The sequence below is a fragment of the Ascaphus truei genome, chromosome 14 (assembly GCF_040206685.1).
Source record: "Ascaphus truei isolate aAscTru1 chromosome 14, aAscTru1.hap1, whole genome shotgun sequence".
Taxonomy (NCBI): Eukaryota; Metazoa; Chordata; class Amphibia; order Anura; family Ascaphidae; genus Ascaphus; species Ascaphus truei.
This window is the reverse complement of record NC_134496.1, coordinates 21,321,436-21,338,687: the sequence shown is the minus strand read 5'-3', so window position 1 is coordinate 21,338,687 and position 17,252 is coordinate 21,321,436. Positions and strand designations below refer to the sequence as shown.

Genomic DNA, 17,252 nt, shown 5'->3' with positions numbered 1-17,252 from the left:
GGGGAGGGATAGAGAGAGAAGGGGGACAGGCATAGAGAGAGAAGTGGGGAAAGGAATAGAGAGAGAGGGGGGATGGATAGAGCGAGAAGGGGGACAGGGATATAGAAAAAGGGGGAGGCATAGAGAGAGAGGGGGAGGCATAGAGAGAGAGGGGAGGCATAGAGAGAGAAGGGGGACGGATATAGAGAAAAGGGACAGAGAGAAGGGGACAGGGATAGAGAGAGAAGGGGGACAGGGATAGAGAGAGGGGGGGATGGATAGACGAGAAGGGGGATAGGGATAGAGAGAGAGGTGGGGTGGATAGAGAGAGAAGGGGGACAGGGATAGAGAGAGGGGGGATGGATAGAGCGAGAAGGGGGATAGGGATAGAGAGAGAGGTGGGATGGATAGAGAGGGAAGGGGGATAGGGAGAGAGGGGGAGGGATAGAAAGAGAAGGGGACAGGGATAGAGTAAGAGGGGGAGGGATAGAGAGAGAAGGGGGACAGGGATAGAGAGAGGGGGGATGAGAGAGAGAGGGGGGGCAGGAATAGAGACAGGGGGGACAAGGAAAAAGTAGAAGTAGAATGTGTGTCAATGTCTATCTATGTTTATCATTGTGTGTCACTGTGTCACTGTGCCTGTGTGCATTTTACTGTGTCTCTGTATCACTATGGGTGTCATTATGTCTCTGTGTGTCTCTGTATGTATCTCTATATCTCTGTGTGTCACTATGTCTCTGTATCTATGTTTGTGTCTGTGTGTCTCTGTTTGTGTTGCTGTGTCACTCTTTGTGTCTCGTGTTTGTGTCACTGTGTCTCTGTGTTTATGTCTGTGTCACTGTTAGTGTCGCTGTGTCTCTGTGTTTGTGTTGCTGTCTGTGTTTGTGTTGCTGTGTTTATATCGCTGTGTCACTGTCTCTGTATTTGTGTCTCTGTATTTTTGTGTCGCTGTGTCTCTGTGTTTGTGTCACTGTGTCGCTGTTGCGGTGTTTGTGTCGCTGTGTCTCTCTGGCGGTGTTTGTGTCACTTGAGCTTTACTTGATATATTCCAGGTTCCTCTGGACCAAGACGCGGAAATTATAATGTGGGTGAGTAACCATCAATATGACCCGCCATGGAGAGGAGTCCTGAGACCTTGCCACCACTGGCAGCCTTGTGCTACACTGTGCCACCACTGGCAGCCTTGTGCTACACTGTGCCACCACTGGCAGCCTTGTGCTACACTGTGCCACCACTGGCAGCCTTGTGCTACACTGTGCCACCACTGGCAGCCTTGTGCTACACTGTGCCACCACTGGCAGCCTTGTGCTACACTGTGCCACCACTGGCAGCCTTGTGCTACACTGTGCCACCACTGGCAGCCTTGTGCTACATTGTCATCACTGGCAGCCTTCTGCTACACGGTGCCACCACTGGCAGCCTTGTGCTACACTGTGCCACCACTGGCAGCCTTGTGCTACACTGTGCCACCACTGGCAGCCTTCTGCTACATTGCCATCACTGGCAGCCTTGTGCTACACTGTGCCACCACTGGCAGCCTTGTGCTACACTGTGCCATCACTGGCAGCCTTGTGCCACCCTGTGCCACCACTGGCAGCCTTCTGCTACATTGCATCACTGGCAGCCTTGTGCTACACTGTGCCACCACTGGCAGCCTTCTGCTACACTGCCATCACTGGCAGCCTTGTGCTACACTGTGTCACCTCTGGAAGCCTTGTGCTACACTGTGCCACCACTGTCAGCCTTGTGCTACTCTGTGTCACCTCTGGCAGCCTTGTGCTACACTGTGTCACCTCTGGCAGCCTTGTGCTACTCTGTGTCACCTCTGGCAGCCTTGTGCTACACTGTGCCACCACTGTCAGCCTTGTGCTACTCTGTGTCACCTCTGGTCCCCACCACAGACCAGTGTCACTACAGACACTTAGAAATATACTGATAAATATAGAAATACACTGATAAAGAGTCCGGTCCTGAGCCAAAAATTATTGGTGATACGAAAATACCGGCGTTCTAGTGTAATAATGTCACATGCCCCCTCCCTGTTTAATAGAATGTTATATACACCCTGTATATAGACACAAACACACACACACACATACACCCTCTCTCTCTTTCCAGATGGTGTCAGTGTGAAGGTTTTCCTCCGTGGGCGACCCATCACTATGTATATACCGTCCAATATACAGAACCACGACGACCAGAAGCCAGAGTTGCCCAGTGAGAGGCTGCAGCTGGAGTGGGTGTATCCTGACCTCTGACATGTGCCCTCTGAGCTAACCTTTGACCATTCACCCATTACCTCTTACCTCCTTGCCCGTTGTTACTCGCCGACGCCTGACCTTTGACCCCTCAGAGGTTTCCTTGACCCTGCTCTCTAGTTACGGGTGCCGCGGGCGGGACTCCCGGTGTCATCTCCGCGCGCTGCAGTCTGGGGAGGTGATTTACTTCACCGCCTGCGTCATCGTCCTGTGTCATGTGACTCGCGGGACCCAGCGTCACTTTCTGCGTCACACGGACTGCATACGATGGTTAGATGGTGGGGGGGGGAGAGAAAAGAGACTGCTAGTACAAGGGTGAAGGGGGGGGGGGTGAGACCCCTAGGAGGAGAGGGATCAGTAGGACTGGGGGGTGGGGGAGAGGAGACCGCTAGGACTGAGTGGGAAGAAGGGAGTGGAGACCACTAGGACTGCTGTGGAGAGAGACCGCTTGGACTTGGAGGGGGGATAGGGACTGCTAGGACTAGGGGGTGAATGATCACTAGGACGGGGGGGAGGAGATCGCTAGGACTGAGGGGGAAGATCGTTAGGTCTGGGGGGGATCGATAGGACTGGGGGGGGAGATTGCTAGGACGGGGGGGGAAGATCGCTAGGACTGGGGGGGCGAAGATCGCTAGGACTGGGGGGGGAGATCGCTAGGACTGGGGGGGAAGATCGCTAGGACTGGGGGGGGAAGATCGCTAGGACTAGGGGGGGAAGATCGCTAGGACTGGGGGGAAAGAGACAGCTAGGAATGGGGGGAAGGAGACCGCTAGGACTGGGGGGGAAAGAGACCGCTATGACTGGGGGGGAAAGAGACCGCTAGGATTGGGGGAAAGAGACTGCTAGGATGGGGGAGAGAGACCGCTACTTCGGGGGAGAAAACGCCAGGACGGGGTAGAGAGACCGCTGGGGGTGGGGTGGGGGGGGAAAGAACACTAGGACAAGGGAGAGAGTAGAACTGGAGGGGGGGCTGGGTGGAGAAACTGCTGAGAGTGGGAGACATTTCTATGACTGGAAGGTGAGACCTCTTGGCCTGGAGTGGGGGGGAGACACACTTTAGGGGGGTGGGGGGCGAGAGCCCGCTAGGACTGAACATATCTAACATATCCTCTCTTTTTTTTACCTTTCTCTCCACCCCCTCTCTCCCCCTCTTTCTCTCCCTCCCCCTCTTTCTCTCCCTCCCCCTCTTTCTCTCCCTCCCCCTCTTTCTCTCCCTCCCCCTCTTTCTCTCCCTCCTCCACTTTCTCCCCCTCCTCCACTCTCTCCCTCCTCCCCATCTCTTCCCCCCTCCCCCTCTTCCCCCCCTCTCCTCCATTCCTCCATCCCCCTCTCTCTCCCCTCCTTCCCCCCTCCCGCCCCTCCCTATCCCCCCTCATGCCCTCTCATCCTTCCCTGCCACCCTATCCCCCCCTCTCCCCTATCCCCTATCCCCCCCACCCCCCGGCCCTCCTCCCTCCCCTCTCTTGCCACCCACCCCTCTCCCCCTCCTTCTCCCCCTCCTCTCCCCCCTTCCCCTCTCTCTCCCCCCCATCCCCTCTCTCCCCCCCCCCTTCCCCTCTCTCTCCCCCCTTTTCCCCTCTCTCTCCCCTCCCTTCCCCTCTCCCCCCCTTCCCCTCTCTCTTCCACCCTTCCCCTCTCTCCCCCCCTCTCTCTCCCCCCCCTCTCTCTCCCCCTCTCTCCCCTCCTCCCTCTCTCACAGTTTAGCTGTCCATCCTGATGGGGTCAGAGTGGCCTCAGGACAGACAGCCGGAGTGGACAAGGATGGTAAGGTGAGGACGAGAGTGAGAGAAAAGATATATTTATATATATATATATATAATATATATATATATATATATAGTATTTATGTATGTACATAATAGAATATAAACATGTTTTAGTGTATACACAGTATGTGCATTATAGACCTTGTAGTCCTTATATCTGTATATTTACCTTCCTGTTTACAGGCCCATGTATACATATAACGTATATAACATATATTTATCTGTACCCTCCTGCAGCCAATGGTGTATATATGGGACTCCTGCACTCTCCTGATATTGCATCAGATCGGTCTAGGCTTCTTTGAGAGAGGTGTGGGGTGTCTCGCCTTCTCCACTGCTGTAAGTCTCTCTGCACTCTCATCTCCTTTCTCTTTCTCACTTGCTCTCCCTCTCTCTCCCCTTCTCTCAATTATTCTCTCCTTCCCTCGTTCTCCCCCTACATTCCCACTTTCTTTCTAACCCCCCTTCTATTCTCTCCCCCCCACCCTCTCCCTTTCTCTCTCCCCCCCCACCCTCCCCCTTTCTCTCTCCCCCACCCTCCCCCTTTCTCTCTCCCCCCCACCCTCCCCCTTTCTCTCTCCCCCCACCCTCCCTCTTTCTCTCTCCCCCCACCCTCCCCCTTTCTCTCCCCCCACCCTCCCCCTTTCTCTCTCCTCCCCACCCTCCCCCTTTCTCTCTCCCCCCCACCCTCCCCCTTTCTCACCCCCCCACGCTCCCCTTTCTCTCTCCCCCCCACCCTCTCCCTTTCTCTCTCCCCCCACCCTCCCCCTTTCTCTCTCCCCCCACCCTCCCCCTTTCTCTCTCCCCCCCACCCTCCACCTTTATCTCTCCCCCCCCACCTTCCCCCTTTCTCTCTCCCCCCCTCACCCTCCCCCTTTCTCTCTCCCCCCCACCCTCCCCCTTTCTCTCTCCCCCCACCCTCCCCCTTCTCTCTCCCCCACCCTCCCCTTTCTCTCTCCCCCACCCTCCCCCTTTCTCTCTCCCCCCCACCCTCCCCCTTTCTCTCTCCCCCCCCACCCTCCCCCTTTCTCTCTCCCCCCCACCCTCCCCCTTTCTCTCCCCCCCCTGCCCTCCCCCTTTCTCCCCCCCCACCCTCCCCCTTTCTCTCTCCCCCCCACCCTCCCCCTTTCTTTCTCCCCCCCACCCTCCCCCTTTCTTTCTCCCCCCCACCCCTCCCCCTTTCTCTCTCCCCCCCACCCTCCCCCTTTCTCTCTCCCCCCCACCCTCCCCCTTTCTCTCTCCCCCCCACCCTCCCCCTTTCTCTCTCCCCCCCACCCTCCCCCTTTCTCTCCCCCCCACCCTCCCCCTTTCTCTCTCCCCCACCTTCCCCCTTTCTCTCTCCCCCCCACCCGCCTCCTCTCCCCCACCCTCCCCCTCTCCCCCCCACCCTCCCCCTCTCCCCCCTCTCCCCCCCACCGTCCCCCTCTCCCCCCCTCCTCCCCCCCTCCTCCTTGCTCTCTCCCCCCCACCCTCCCCCTTTCTCTCCCCCCCACCCTCCCCCTTTCTCTCCCCCCCCACCCTCCCCCTTTCTCTCCCCCCCCACCCTCCCCCTTTCTCTCGCCCCCACCCTCCCCCTTTCTCTCCCCCCCACCCTCCCCCTTTCTCTCCCCCCCACCCTCCCCCTTTCTCTCCCCCCACCCTCCCCCTTTCTCTCTCCCCCCCACCCTCCCCCTTTCTCTCTCCCCCCCACCCTCCCCCTTTCTCTCTCCCCCCACCCTCCCCCCTTTCCTCTCTCCCCTTTCTCTCTCCCCCCCACCCTCCCCTTTCTCTCTCCCCCCCCCCACCCTCCCCCTCTCTCTCCCCCCCACCCTCCCCCTCTCTCTCCCCCCCACCCTTCCCCTTTCTCTCTCCCCCCCCACCCTCCCCCTTTCTCTCCCCCCCCCACCCTCCCCCTTTCTCTCCCCCCCCCCACCCTCCCCCTTTCTCTCCCCCCCCACCCTCCCCCTTTCTCTCCCCCCCCACCCTCCCCCTTTCTCTCCCCCCCCCACCCTCCCCCTTTCTCTCTCCCCCCCAACCTCCCCCTTTTTCTCTCCCCACCCCCACCCTCCCCCTTTCTCTCTCCCCACCCCACCCTCCCCCTTTCTCTCTCCCCACCCCACCCTCCCCCTTTCTCTCTCCCCCCCCACCCTCCCCCTTTCTCTCTCTCCCCCCACCCTCCCCCTTTCTCTCTCCCCCCCCACCCTCCCCCTTTCTCTCTCAACCCCACCCTCCCCTCTCCCCCCCACCTCCTCCTCTCCCCACCACCCTCCCCCTTTCTCTCTCCCCCCCACCCTCCCCTGTTCTTTCCCTCCCTCACTCCTCCATCTCCTTTCTCTTTGCCTTGGTCTTCCCCCCCCCCCCTCCTTCTTTCTCATTCTCCTCTCTCTTCCCTTCCCTCTCTCTCTCGCTGCTTCTCCCTCCTTCTCTCTTTCCTTCCCTCTCTCTCACTGCTTCTCCCTCCTTCTCTCTTTCCTTCCCTCTCTCTCGCTGCTTCTCCCTCCTTCTCTCTTCCCTTCCCTCTCTCTCACGGCTTCTCCCTCCTTCTCTATTTCCTTCCCTCTCTCTCACTGTTTCTCCCTCCTTCTCTCTTTCCTTCCCTCTCTCTCACTGCTTCACCCTCCTTCTCTCTTTCCTTCCCTCCCTCTCTCGCTGCTTCTCCCTCCTTCTCTCTTTCCTTCCCTCTCTCTCGCTGCTTCTCCCTCCTCTCTTTCCTTCCCTCTCTCTCGCTGCTTCTCCCTCCTTCTCTCTTTCGTTCCCTCTCTCTTACTGCCTCTCCCTCCTTCTCTCTTTCCAGGACTCGGGATCGTTCCTCTGTGTTGTTGATGATTCTAATGAACACGTTCTGTCCGTCTGGGACACAGTGCGAGGGAGCAAAATTGCAGAGACCAAGGTACAGGATGCCGTGCAGGAACCCCAGAGAGGGAGCGGGGAACAGCATGGAGGGCAGGAACCCCAGAGAGGGAGAAGGGAACAGCAGGGAGGGCAGGAACCCCAGAGAGGGAGAAGGGAACAGCAGGGAGTGCAGGAACCCCAGCGAGGGAGCAGGGAACAGCAGGGAGTGCAGGAACCCCAGAGAGGGAGAAGAGAACAGCAGGGAGTGCAGGAACCCCAGCGAGGGAGCAGGGAACAGCAGGGAGTGCAGGAACCCCAGAGAGGGAGAAGGGAACAGCAGGGAGTGCAGGAACCCCAGAGAGGGAAAAGGGAACAGCAGGGAGTGCAGGAACCCCAGCGAGGGAGCAGGGAACAGCAGGGAGTGCAGGAACCCCAGAGAGGGAGAAGGGAACAGCAGGGAGGGCAGGGGAACCCCAGAGAGGGAGAAAGGAACAGCAGGGAGTGCAGGAACCCCAGCGAGGAGCAGGGAGTGCAGGAACCCCAGCGAGGGAGCAGGGAACAGCAGGGAGTGCAGGAACCCCAGAGAGGGAGCAGGGAACAGCAGGGAGTGCAGGAACCCCAGGGAGGGTGCAGGGAACAGCATGGAGTGCAGGAACCCCAGAGAAGGAGCAGAGAACAGCATGGAGTGCAGGAACTCCAGAGAGGGAGCAGAGAACAGCATGGAGGGCAGGAACCCCAGAGTAGGAGCAGGGAACAGCAGGGAGTGCAGGAACCCCAGAGTAGGAGCAGGGAACAGCAGGGAGGGCAGGAACCCCAGAGAGGGAGCAGGGAACAGCAAGGAGGGCAGGAACCCCAGAGAGGGAGCGCAGGCAGCAGAATGTAGAGCGTAGGGATCGGCAGAGAGAGCAGGGAACAGGCCTGTGTGCTGGGATAGCAGAGGGGGCAGAGTCAGGCTTGTGTGCTGGAATATCAGAGGATGCAGTGTCAGATCTGTGTGCAGTGGAATACAAGGAGCAGTGACAGGTGTGTGTGTAGTGGAAAAGTAGTGTGTGTGGGTGTGTGTAGGGGAATAGTAAAGTATATAGTGTCAATTATGTGTGCAGTGGAATAGCAGAGGTCTTGGTGCGGTGGAATAGCAGAGGTACTAGTGTCAGGTCTGTGTGTGATCTAATAGCAGAGGGTGCTATATCAGGTCTGTGTCCGGTGGAATAGTAGTGGATGCAGTGTCAGGTCTGTGTGGAATAGCAGAAGCTGCGCTGTCAGGTTTGTGGAATAGCATAGAGAGCAGTGTCAGTCTGTGTGGAATAGGAGAGGGAGCAGTGTCAGGTGTGTGTGGAATAGCAGAGGGGCAGTGTCAGGTCTGTGTGTAATAGCAGAGTGTGCGGTGTCAGGTCTGGAATAGCAGAGTGTGCGGTGTCAGGTCTGTGTGGAATAGCAGAGTATGCGGTGTCAGGTCTGTGTGGAATAGCAGAGTGTGCTGTGTCAGGTCTGGAATAGCAGAGTGTGCGGTGTCAGGTCTGTGTGGAATAGCAGAGACTGCGCTGTCAGGTCTGTGTGGAATAGCAGAGTGTGCGGTGTCGGGTCTGTGTGGAATAGCAGAGTGTGCGGTGTCAGGTCTGTGTGGAATAGCAGAGTGTGCGGTGTCAGGTCTGTGTGGAATAGCAGCGTGTGCGGTGTCAGGTCTGTGTGTAATAGCAGAGTGTGCGGTGTCAGGTCTGTGTGTAATAGCAGAGAGTGCGGTGTCAGGTCTGTGTGTAATAGCAGAGGGAGCGGTGTCAGGTCTGTGTGGAATAGTAGTGTGTGCGGTGTCGGGTCTGTGTGTAATAGCAGAGAGTGCGGTGTCAGGTCTGTGTGGAATAGCAGAGTGTGCGGTGTCAGGTCTGTGTGTAATAGCAGAGTGTGCGATGTCTGGTTTGTGTGTAATAGGAGAGTGTGCGGTGTCAGGTCTGTGTGGAATAGCAGAGTGCGGTGTCAGGTCTGTGTGGAATAGCAGTGATTGTGCGGTGTCAGGTCTGTGTGTAATAGCAGAGTGCGCGGTGTCAGGTCTGTGTGTAATAGCAGAGTGTGCGGTGTCAGGTCTGTGTGGAATAGCAGAGTGTGCGGTGTCAGGTCTGTGTGGAATAGCAGAGAGTGCGGTGTCAGGTCTGTGGAATAGCAGAGAGTGCGGTGTCAGGTCTGTGTGGAGTGGCGGTGTCGGGTCTGTGTGGAATAGCAGAGTGTGCGGTGTCGGGTCTGTGTGGAATAGCAGAGTGTGCGGTGTCGGGTCTGTGTGGAATAGCAGAGTGTGCGGTATCAGGTCTGTGTGTAATAGCAGAGTGTGCGGTGTCGGGTCTGTGTGGAATAGCAGAGTGTGCGGTATCAGGTCTGTGTGTAATAGCAGAGAGTGCGGTGTCAGGTCTGTGTGTAATAGCAGAGTGTGCCGTGTCAGGTCTGTGTGGAATAGCAGAGAGTGCGGTGTCAGGTCTGTGTGGAATAGCAGAGTGTGCGGTGTCAGGTCTGTGTGTAATAGCAGAGTGTGCCGTGTCAGGTCTGTGTGGAATAGCAGAGAGTGCGGTGTCAGGTCTGTGTGGAATAGCAGAGTGTGCGGTGTCAGGTCTGTGTTCAATAGCAGAGAGTGCGGTGTCAGGTCGGTGGAATAGCAGAGAGTGCGGTGTCAGGTCTGTGTGTAATAGCAGAGTGTGCGGTGTCAGGTCTGTGTGGAATAGCAGAGAGTGCGGTGTCAGGTCTGTGTGGAATAGCAGAGTGTGCGGTGTCGGCTCTGTGTGTAATAGCAGAGTGTGCGGTGTCTGGTTTGTGTGTAATAGCAGAGTGTGCGGTGTCTGGTTTGTGTGTAATAGGAGAGTGTGCGGTGTCAGGTCTGTGTGGAATAGCAGAGTGTGCAGTGTCAGGTCTGTGTGGAATAGCAGAGTGTGCGGTGTCAGGTCTGTGTGGAATAGTTGAGTGTGCGGTGTCAGGTCTGTGTGTAATAGCAGAATGTGCGGTGTCAGGTCTGTGTGTAATAGCAGAGTGTGCGGTGTCTGGTTTGTGTGTAATAGCAGAGTGTGCGGTGTCTGGTTTGTGTGTAATAGCAGAGTGTGCGGTGTCAGGTCTGTGTGTAATAGCAGAGTGTGCGGTGTCAGGTCTGTGTGTAATAGCAGAGTGTTCGGTGTTAGGTCTGTGTGTAATAGCAGAGTGTGCGGTGTCAGGTCTGTGTGGAATAGTTGAGTGTGCGGTTTCAAGTCTGTGTGTAATAGCAGAATGTGCGGTGTCAGGTCTGTGTGTAATAGCAGAGAGTGCGGTGTCAGGTCTGTGTGTAATAGCAGAGAGTGCGGTGTCAGGTCTGTGTGTAATAGCAGAGAGTGCGGTGTCAGGTCTGTGTGTAATAGGAGAGAGTGCGGTGTCAGGTCTGTGTGGAATAGCAGAGAGTGCGGTGTCAGGTCTGTGTGTAATAGCAGAGAGTGCGGTGTCAGGTCTGTGTGTAATAGCAGAGAGTGCGGTGTCAGGTCTGTGTGGAATAGCAGAGAGTGCGGTGTCAGGTCTGTGTGGAATAGCAGACTGTGCGGTGTCAGGTCTGTGTGTAATAGCAGAGTGTGCGGTGTCGGGTCTGTGTGGAATAGCAGAGTGTGCGGTGTCAGGTCTGTGTGGTTTAGCAGAGGAGGCAGTGTCAGGTCTGTGTGGAATAGCAAAGTGTGCGGTGTCAGGTCTGTGTGTAATAGCAGAGTGTGCCGTGTCAGGTCTGTGTGGAATAGCAGAGAGTGCGGTGTCGGGTCTGTGTGGAATAGCACAGTGTGCGGTGTCAGGTCTGTGTTCAATAGCAGAGAGTGCGGTGTCAGGTCGGTGGAATAGCAGAGAGTGCGGTGTCAGGTCTGTGTGTAATAGCAGAGTGTGCGGTGTCAGGTCTGTGTGGAATAGCAGAGAGTGCGGTGTCAGGTCTGTGTGGAATAGCAGAGTGTGCGGTGTCAGGTCTGTGTGGAATAGCAGAGTGTGCCGTGTCAGGTCTGTGTGGAATAGCAGAGAGTGCGGTGTCAGGTCTGTGTGGAATAGCAGAGTGTGCGGTGTCAGGTCTGTGTTCAATAGCAGAGAGTGCGGTGTCAGGTCTGTGTGTAATAGCAGAGAGTGCGGTGTCAGGTCTGTGTGTAATAGCAGAGGGAGCGGTGTCAGGTCTGTGTGGAATAGTAGTGTGTGCGGTGTCGGGTCTGTGTGGAATAGTTGAGTGTGCGGTTTCAAGTCTGTGTGTAATAGCAGAATGTGCGGTGTCAGGTCTGTGTGTAATAGCAGAGAGTGCGGTGTCAGGTCTGTGTGTAATAGCAGAGAGTGCGGTGTCAGGTCTGTGTGTAATAGCAGAGAGTGCGGTGTCAGGTCTGTGTGTAATAGGAGAGAGTGCGGTGTCAGGTCTGTGTGGAATAGCAGAGAGTGCGGTGTCAGGTCTGTGTGTAATAGCAGAGAGTGCGGTGTCAGGTCTGTGTGTAATAGCAGAGAGTGCGGTGTCAGGTCTGTGTGGAATAGCAGAGAGTGCGGTGTCAGGTCTGTGTGGAATAGCAGACTGTGCGGTGTCAGGTCTGTGTGTAATAGCAGAGTGTGCGGTGTCGGGTCTGTGTGGAATAGCAGAGTGTGCGGTGTCAGGTCTGTGTGGTTTAGCAGAGGAGGCAGTGTCAGGTCTGTGTGGAATAGCAAAGTGTGCGGTGTCAGGTCTGTGTGTAATAGCAGAGTGTGCCGTGTCAGGTCTGTGTGGAATAGCAGAGAGTGCGGTGTCGGGTCTGTGTGGAATAGCACAGTGTGCGGTGTCAGGTCTGTGTTCAATAGCAGAGAGTGCGGTGTCAGGTCGGTGGAATAGCAGAGAGTGCGGTGTCAGGTCTGTGTGGAATAGCAGCGTGTGCGGTGTCAGGTCTGTGTGGAATAGCAGAGAGTGCGGTGTCAGGTCTGTGTGGAATAGCAGAGTGTGCGGTGTCGGCTCTGTGTGTAATAGCAGAGTGTGCGGTGTCTGGTTTGTGTGTAATAGCAGAGTGTGCGGTGTCTGGTTTGTGTGTAATAGGAGAGTGTGCGGTGTCAGGTCTGTGTGGAATAGCAGAGTGTGCGGTGTCAGGTCTGTGTGGAATAGTTGAGTGTGCGGTGTCAGGTCTGTGTGTAATAGCAGAATGTGCGGTGTCAGGTCTGTGTGTAATAGCAGAGTGTGCGGTGTCTGATTTGTGTGTAATAGCAGAGTGTGCGGTGTCTGGTTTGTGTGTAATAGCAGAGTGTGCGGTGTCAGGTCTGTGTGTAATAGCAGAGTGTGCGGTGTCAGGTCTGTGTGTAATAGCAGAGTGTTCGGTGTTAGGTCTGTGTGTAATAGCAGAGTGTGCGGTGTCAGGTCTGTGTGGAATAGTTGAGTGTGCGGTTTCAGGTCTGTGTGTAATAGCAGAATGTGCGGTGTCAGGTCTGTGTGTAATAGCAGAGAGTGCGGTGTCAGGTCTGTGTGTAATAGCAGAGAGTGCGGTGTCAGGTCTGTGTGTAATAGCAGAGAGTGCGGTGTCAGGTCTGTGTGTAATAGGAGAGAGTGCGGTGTCAGGTCTGTGTGGAATAGCAGAGAGTGCGGTGTCAGGTCTGTGTGTAATAGCAGAGAGTGCGGTGTCAGGTCTGTGTGTAATAGCAGAGAGTGCGGTGTCAGGTCTGTGTGGAATAGCAGAGAGTGCGGTGTCAGGTCTGTGTGTAATAGCAGACTGTGCGGTGTCAGGTCTGTGTGTAATAGCAGAGTGTGCGGTGTCGGGTCTGTGTGGAATAGCAGAGTGTGCGGTGTCAGGTCTGTGTGGTTTAGCAGAGGAGGCAGTGTCAGGTCTGTGTGGAATAGCAAAGTGTGCGGTGTCAGGTCTGTGTGTAATAGCAGAGTGTGCCGTGTCAGGTCTGTGTGGAATAGCAGAGAGTGCGGTGTCGGGTCTGTGTGGAATAGCACAGTGTGCGGTGTCAGGTCTGTGTGTAATAGCAGAGTGTGCCGTGTCAGGTCTGTGTGGAATAGCAGAGAGTGCGGTGTCAGGTCTGTGTGGAATAGCAGAGTGTGCGGTGTCAGGTCTGTGTGTAATAGCAGAGTGTGCGGTGTCTGGTTTGTGTGTAATAGCAGAATGTGCGGTGTCAGGTCTGTGTGTAATAGCAGAGTGTGCGGTGTCTGGTTTGTGTGGAATAGCAGAGAGTGCGGTGTCAGGTCTGTGTGGAATAGCAGAGTGTGCGGTGTCAGTTCTGTGTGTAATAGCAGAGTGTGCGGTGTCTGGTTTGTGTGTAATAGCAGAATGTGCGGTGTCAGGTCTGTGTGTAATAGCAGAGTGTGCGGTGTCTGGTTTGTGTGTAATAGCAGAGTGTGCGGTGTCAGGTCTGTGTGGAATAGCAGAGAGTGCGGTGTCAGGTCTGTGTGGAATAGCAGAGTGTGCGGTGTCAGTTCTGTGTGTAATAGCAGAGTGTGCGGTGTCTGGTTTGTGTGTAATAGCAGAATGTGCGGTGTCAGGTCTGTGTGTAATAGCAGAGTGTGCGGTGTCTGGTTTGTGTGTAATAGCAGAGTGTGCGGTGTCAGGTCTGTGTGTAATAGCAGAGTGTGCGGTGTCAGGTCTGTGTGTAATAGCAGAGAGTGCGGTGTCAGGTCTGTGTGTAATAGGAGAGAGTGCGGTGTCAGGTCTGTGTGGAATAGCAGAGAGTGCGGTGTCAGGTCTGTGTGTAATAGCAGAATGTGCGGTGTCAGGTCTGTGTGTAATAGCAGAGTGTTCGGTGTCAGGTCTGTGTGTAATAGCAGAGAGTGCGGTGTCAGGTCTGTGTGTAATAGCAGAGTGTTCGGTGTCAGGTCTGTGTGTAATAGCAGAGAGTGCGGTGTCAGGTCTGTGTGTAATAGGAGAGAGTGCGGTGTCAGGTCTGTGTGGAATAGCAGAGAGTGCGGTGTCAGGTCTGTGTGTAATAGCAGAGAGTGCGGTGTCAGGTCTGTGTGTAATAGCAGAGAGTGCGGTGTCAGGTCTGTGTGGAATAGCAGAGAGTGCGGTGTCAGGTCTGTGTGTAATAGCAGACTGTGTGGTGTCAGGTCTGTGTGTAATAGCAGAGTGTGCGGTGTCGGGTCTGTGTGGAATAGCAGAGTGTGCGGTGTCAGGTCTGTGTGGTTTAGCAGAGGAGGCAGTGTCAGGTCTGTGTGGAATAGCAAAGTGTGCGGTGTCGGGTCTGTGTGGAATAGCAGAGGGGACAGTGTCAGGTCTGTGTGGAATAGCATAGGGGACAGTGTCAGGTCTGTGTGTAATAGCAGACTGTGCGGTGTCAGGTCTGTGTGTAATAGCAGAGAGTGCGGTGTCAGGTCTGTGTGTAATAGCAGAGTGTGCGGTGTCAGGTCTGTGTGGAATAGCAGAGAGTGCGGTGTCAGGTCTGTGTGGAATAGTTGAGTGTGCGGTTTCAAGTCTGTGTGTAATAGCAGAATGTGCGGTGTCAGGTCTGTGTGTAATAGCAGAGAGTGCGGTGTCAGGTCTGTGTGTAATAGCAGAGAGTGCGGTGTCAGGTCTGTGTGTAATAGCAGAGAGTGCGGTGTCAGGTCTGTGTGTAATAGGAGAGAGTGCGGTGTCAGGTCTGTGTGGAATAGCAGAGAGTGCGGTGTCAGGTCTGTGTGTAATAGCAGAGAGTGCGGTGTCAGGTCTGTGTGTAATAGCAGAGAGTGCGGTGTCAGGTCTGTGTGGAATAGCAGAGAGTGCGGTGTCAGGTCTGTGTGGAATAGCAGACTGTGCGGTGTCAGGTCTGTGTGTAATAGCAGAGTGTGCGGTGTCGGGTCTGTGTGGAATAGCAGAGTGTGCGGTGTCAGGTCTGTGTGGTTTAGCAGAGGAGGCAGTGTCAGGTCTGTGTGGAATAGCAAAGTGTGCGGTGTCAGGTCTGTGTGTAATAGCAGAGTGTGCCGTGTCAGGTCTGTGTGGAATAGCAGAGAGTGCGGTGTCGGGTCTGTGTGGAATAGCACAGTGTGCGGTGTCAGGTCTGTGTTCAATAGCAGAGAGTGCGGTGTCAGGTCGGTGGAATAGCAGAGAGTGCGGTGTCAGGTCTGTGTGTAATAGCAGAGTGTGCGGTGTCAGGTCTGTGTGGAATAGCAGAGAGTGCGGTGTCAGGTCTGTGTGGAATAGCAGAGTGTGCGGTGTCAGGTCTGTGTGGAATAGCAGAGTGTGCCGTGTCAGGTCTGTGTGGAATAGCAGAGAGTGCGGTGTCAGGTCTGTGTGTAATAGCAGAGTGTGCGGTGTCTGATTTGTGTGTAATAGCAGAGTGTGCGGTGTCTGGTTTGTGTGTAATAGCAGAGTGTGCGGTGTCAGGTCTGTGTGTAATAGCAGAGTGTGCGGTGTCAGGTCTGTGTGTAATAGCAGAGTGTTCGGTGTTAGGTCTGTGTGTAATAGCAGAGTGTGCGGTGTCAGGTCTGTGTGGAATAGTTGAGTGTGCGGTTTCAGGTCTGTGTGTAATAGCAGAGAGTGCGGTGTCAGGTCTGTGTGTAATAGCAGAGAGTGCGGTGTCAGGTCTGTGTGTAATAGCAGAGAGTGCGGTGTCAGGTCTGTGTGTAATAGCAGAGAGTGCGGTGTCAGGTCTGTGTGTAATAGCAGAGAGTGCGGTGTCAGGTCTGTGTGTAATAGGAGAGAGTGCGGTGTCAGGTCTGTGTGGAATAGCAGAGAGTGCGGTGTCAGGTCTGTGTGTAATAGCAGAGAGTGCGGTGTCAGGTCTGTGTGTAATAGCAGAGAGTGCGGTGTCAGGTCTGTGTGGAATAGCAGAGAGTGCGGTGTCAGGTCTGTGTGTAATAGCAGACTGTGCGGTGTCAGGTCTGTGTGTAATAGCAGAGTGTGCGGTGTCGGGTCTGTGTGGAATAGCAGAGTGTGCGGTGTCAGGTCTGTGTGGTTTAGCAGAGGAGGCAGTGTCAGGTCTGTGTGGAATAGCAAAGTGTGCGGTGTCAGGTCTGTGTGGAATAGCAGAGAGTGCGGTGTCGGGTCTGTGTGGAATAGCACAGTGTGCGGTGTCAGGTCTGTGTGTAATAGCAGAGTGTGCCGTGTCAGGTCTGTGTGGAATAGCAGAGAGTGCGGTGTCAGGTCTGTGTGGAATAGCAGAGTGTGCGGTGTCAGGTCTGTGTTCAATAGCAGAGAGTGCGGTGTCAGGTCGGTGGAATAGCAGAGAGTGCGGTGTCAGGTCTGTGTGTAATAGCAGAGTGTGCGGTGTCAGGTCTGTGTGGAATAGCAGAGAGTGCGGTGTCAGGTCTGTGTGGAATAGCAGAGTGTGCGGTGTCAGTTCTGTGTGTAATAGCAGAGTGTGCGGTGTCTGGTTTGTGTGTAATAGCAGAATGTGCGGTGTCAGGTCTGTGTGTAATAGCAGAGTGTGCGGTGTCTGGTTTGTGTGTAATAGCAGAGTGTGCGGTGTCAGGTCTGTGTGTAATAGCAGAGTGTGCGGTGTCAGGTCTGTGTGGAATATTTGAGTGTGCGGTTTCAGGTCTGTGTGTAATAGGAGAGAGTGCGGTGTCAGGTCTGTGTGTAATAGCAGAGAGTGCGGTGTCAGGTCTGTGTGTAATAGCAGACTGTGCGGTGTCAGGTCTGTGTGTAATAGCAGAGTGTGCGGTGTCGGGTCTGTGTGGAATAGCAGAGTGTGCGGTGTCAGGTCTGTGTGGTTTAGCAGAGGAGGCAGTGTCAGGTCTGTGTGGAATAGCAAAGTGTGCGGTGTCAGGTCTGTGTGTAATAGCAGAGTGTGCCGTGTCAGGTCTGTGTGGAATAGCAGAGAGTGCGGTGTCGGGTCTGTGTGGAATAGCACAGTGTGCGGTGTCAGGTCTGTGTGTAATAGCAGAGTGTGCCGTGTCAGGTCTGTGTGGAATAGCAGAGAGTGCGGTGTCAGGTCTGTGTGGAATAGCAGAGTGTGCGGTGTCAGGTCTGTGTGGAATAGCAGAGTGTGCGGTGTCAGTTCTGTGTGTAATAGCAGAGTGTGCGGTGTCTGGTTTGTGTGTAATAGCAGAATGTGCGGTGTCAGGTCTGTGTGTAATAGCAGAGTGTGCGGTGTCTGGTTTGTGTGTAATAGCAGAGTGTGCGGTGTCAGGTCTGTGTGTAATAGCAGAGTGTGCGGTGTCAGGTCTGTGTGTAATAGCAGAGTGTTCGGTGTTAGGTCTGTGTGTAATAGGAGAGAGTGCGGTGTCAGGTCTGTGTGTAATAGCAGAGAGTGCGGTGTCAGGTCTGTGTGTAATAGCAGAGAGTGCGGTGTCAGGTCTGTGTGTAATAGCAGAGAGTGCGGTGTCAGGTCTGTGTGTAATAGCAGAGAGTGCGGTGTCAGGTCTGTGTGTAATAGCAGAGTGTGCGGTGTCAGGTCTGTGTGGAATAGCAGCGTGTGCGGTGTTCGGTCTGTGTGGAATAGCAGAGTGTGCGGTGTCAGGTCTGTGTGGAATAGCAGAGTGTGCGTTGTCGGGTCTGTGTGGAATAGCAGAGTGTGCGGTGTCAGGTCTGTGTGGAATAGCAGCGTGTGCGGTGTCGGG

At 55.2% G+C, this 17,252-nt stretch overlaps 1 protein-coding gene across 1 annotated transcript in view; it reads left to right on the top strand.

The window, feature by feature from the left end:
* Positions 1-770: 770 nt before the first annotated feature.
* Positions 771-17,252, top strand: part of EML3 (EMAP like 3) — a 68,818-nt gene continuing 52,336 nt past the window's right edge. Inside the window, exons 1-6 of the mRNA XM_075569405.1 lie at positions 771-1,067; positions 2,098-2,221; positions 2,358-2,507; positions 3,937-4,006; positions 4,241-4,342; positions 6,777-6,872. Of these exons, the coding sequence (XP_075425520.1) occupies positions 2,142-2,221; positions 2,358-2,507; positions 3,937-4,006; positions 4,241-4,342; positions 6,777-6,872 (498 nt within the window). The 5' untranslated portion in view covers positions 771-1,067; positions 2,098-2,141. The remainder of the gene's footprint in view (positions 1,068-2,097; positions 2,222-2,357; positions 2,508-3,936; positions 4,007-4,240; positions 4,343-6,776; positions 6,873-17,252) is intronic.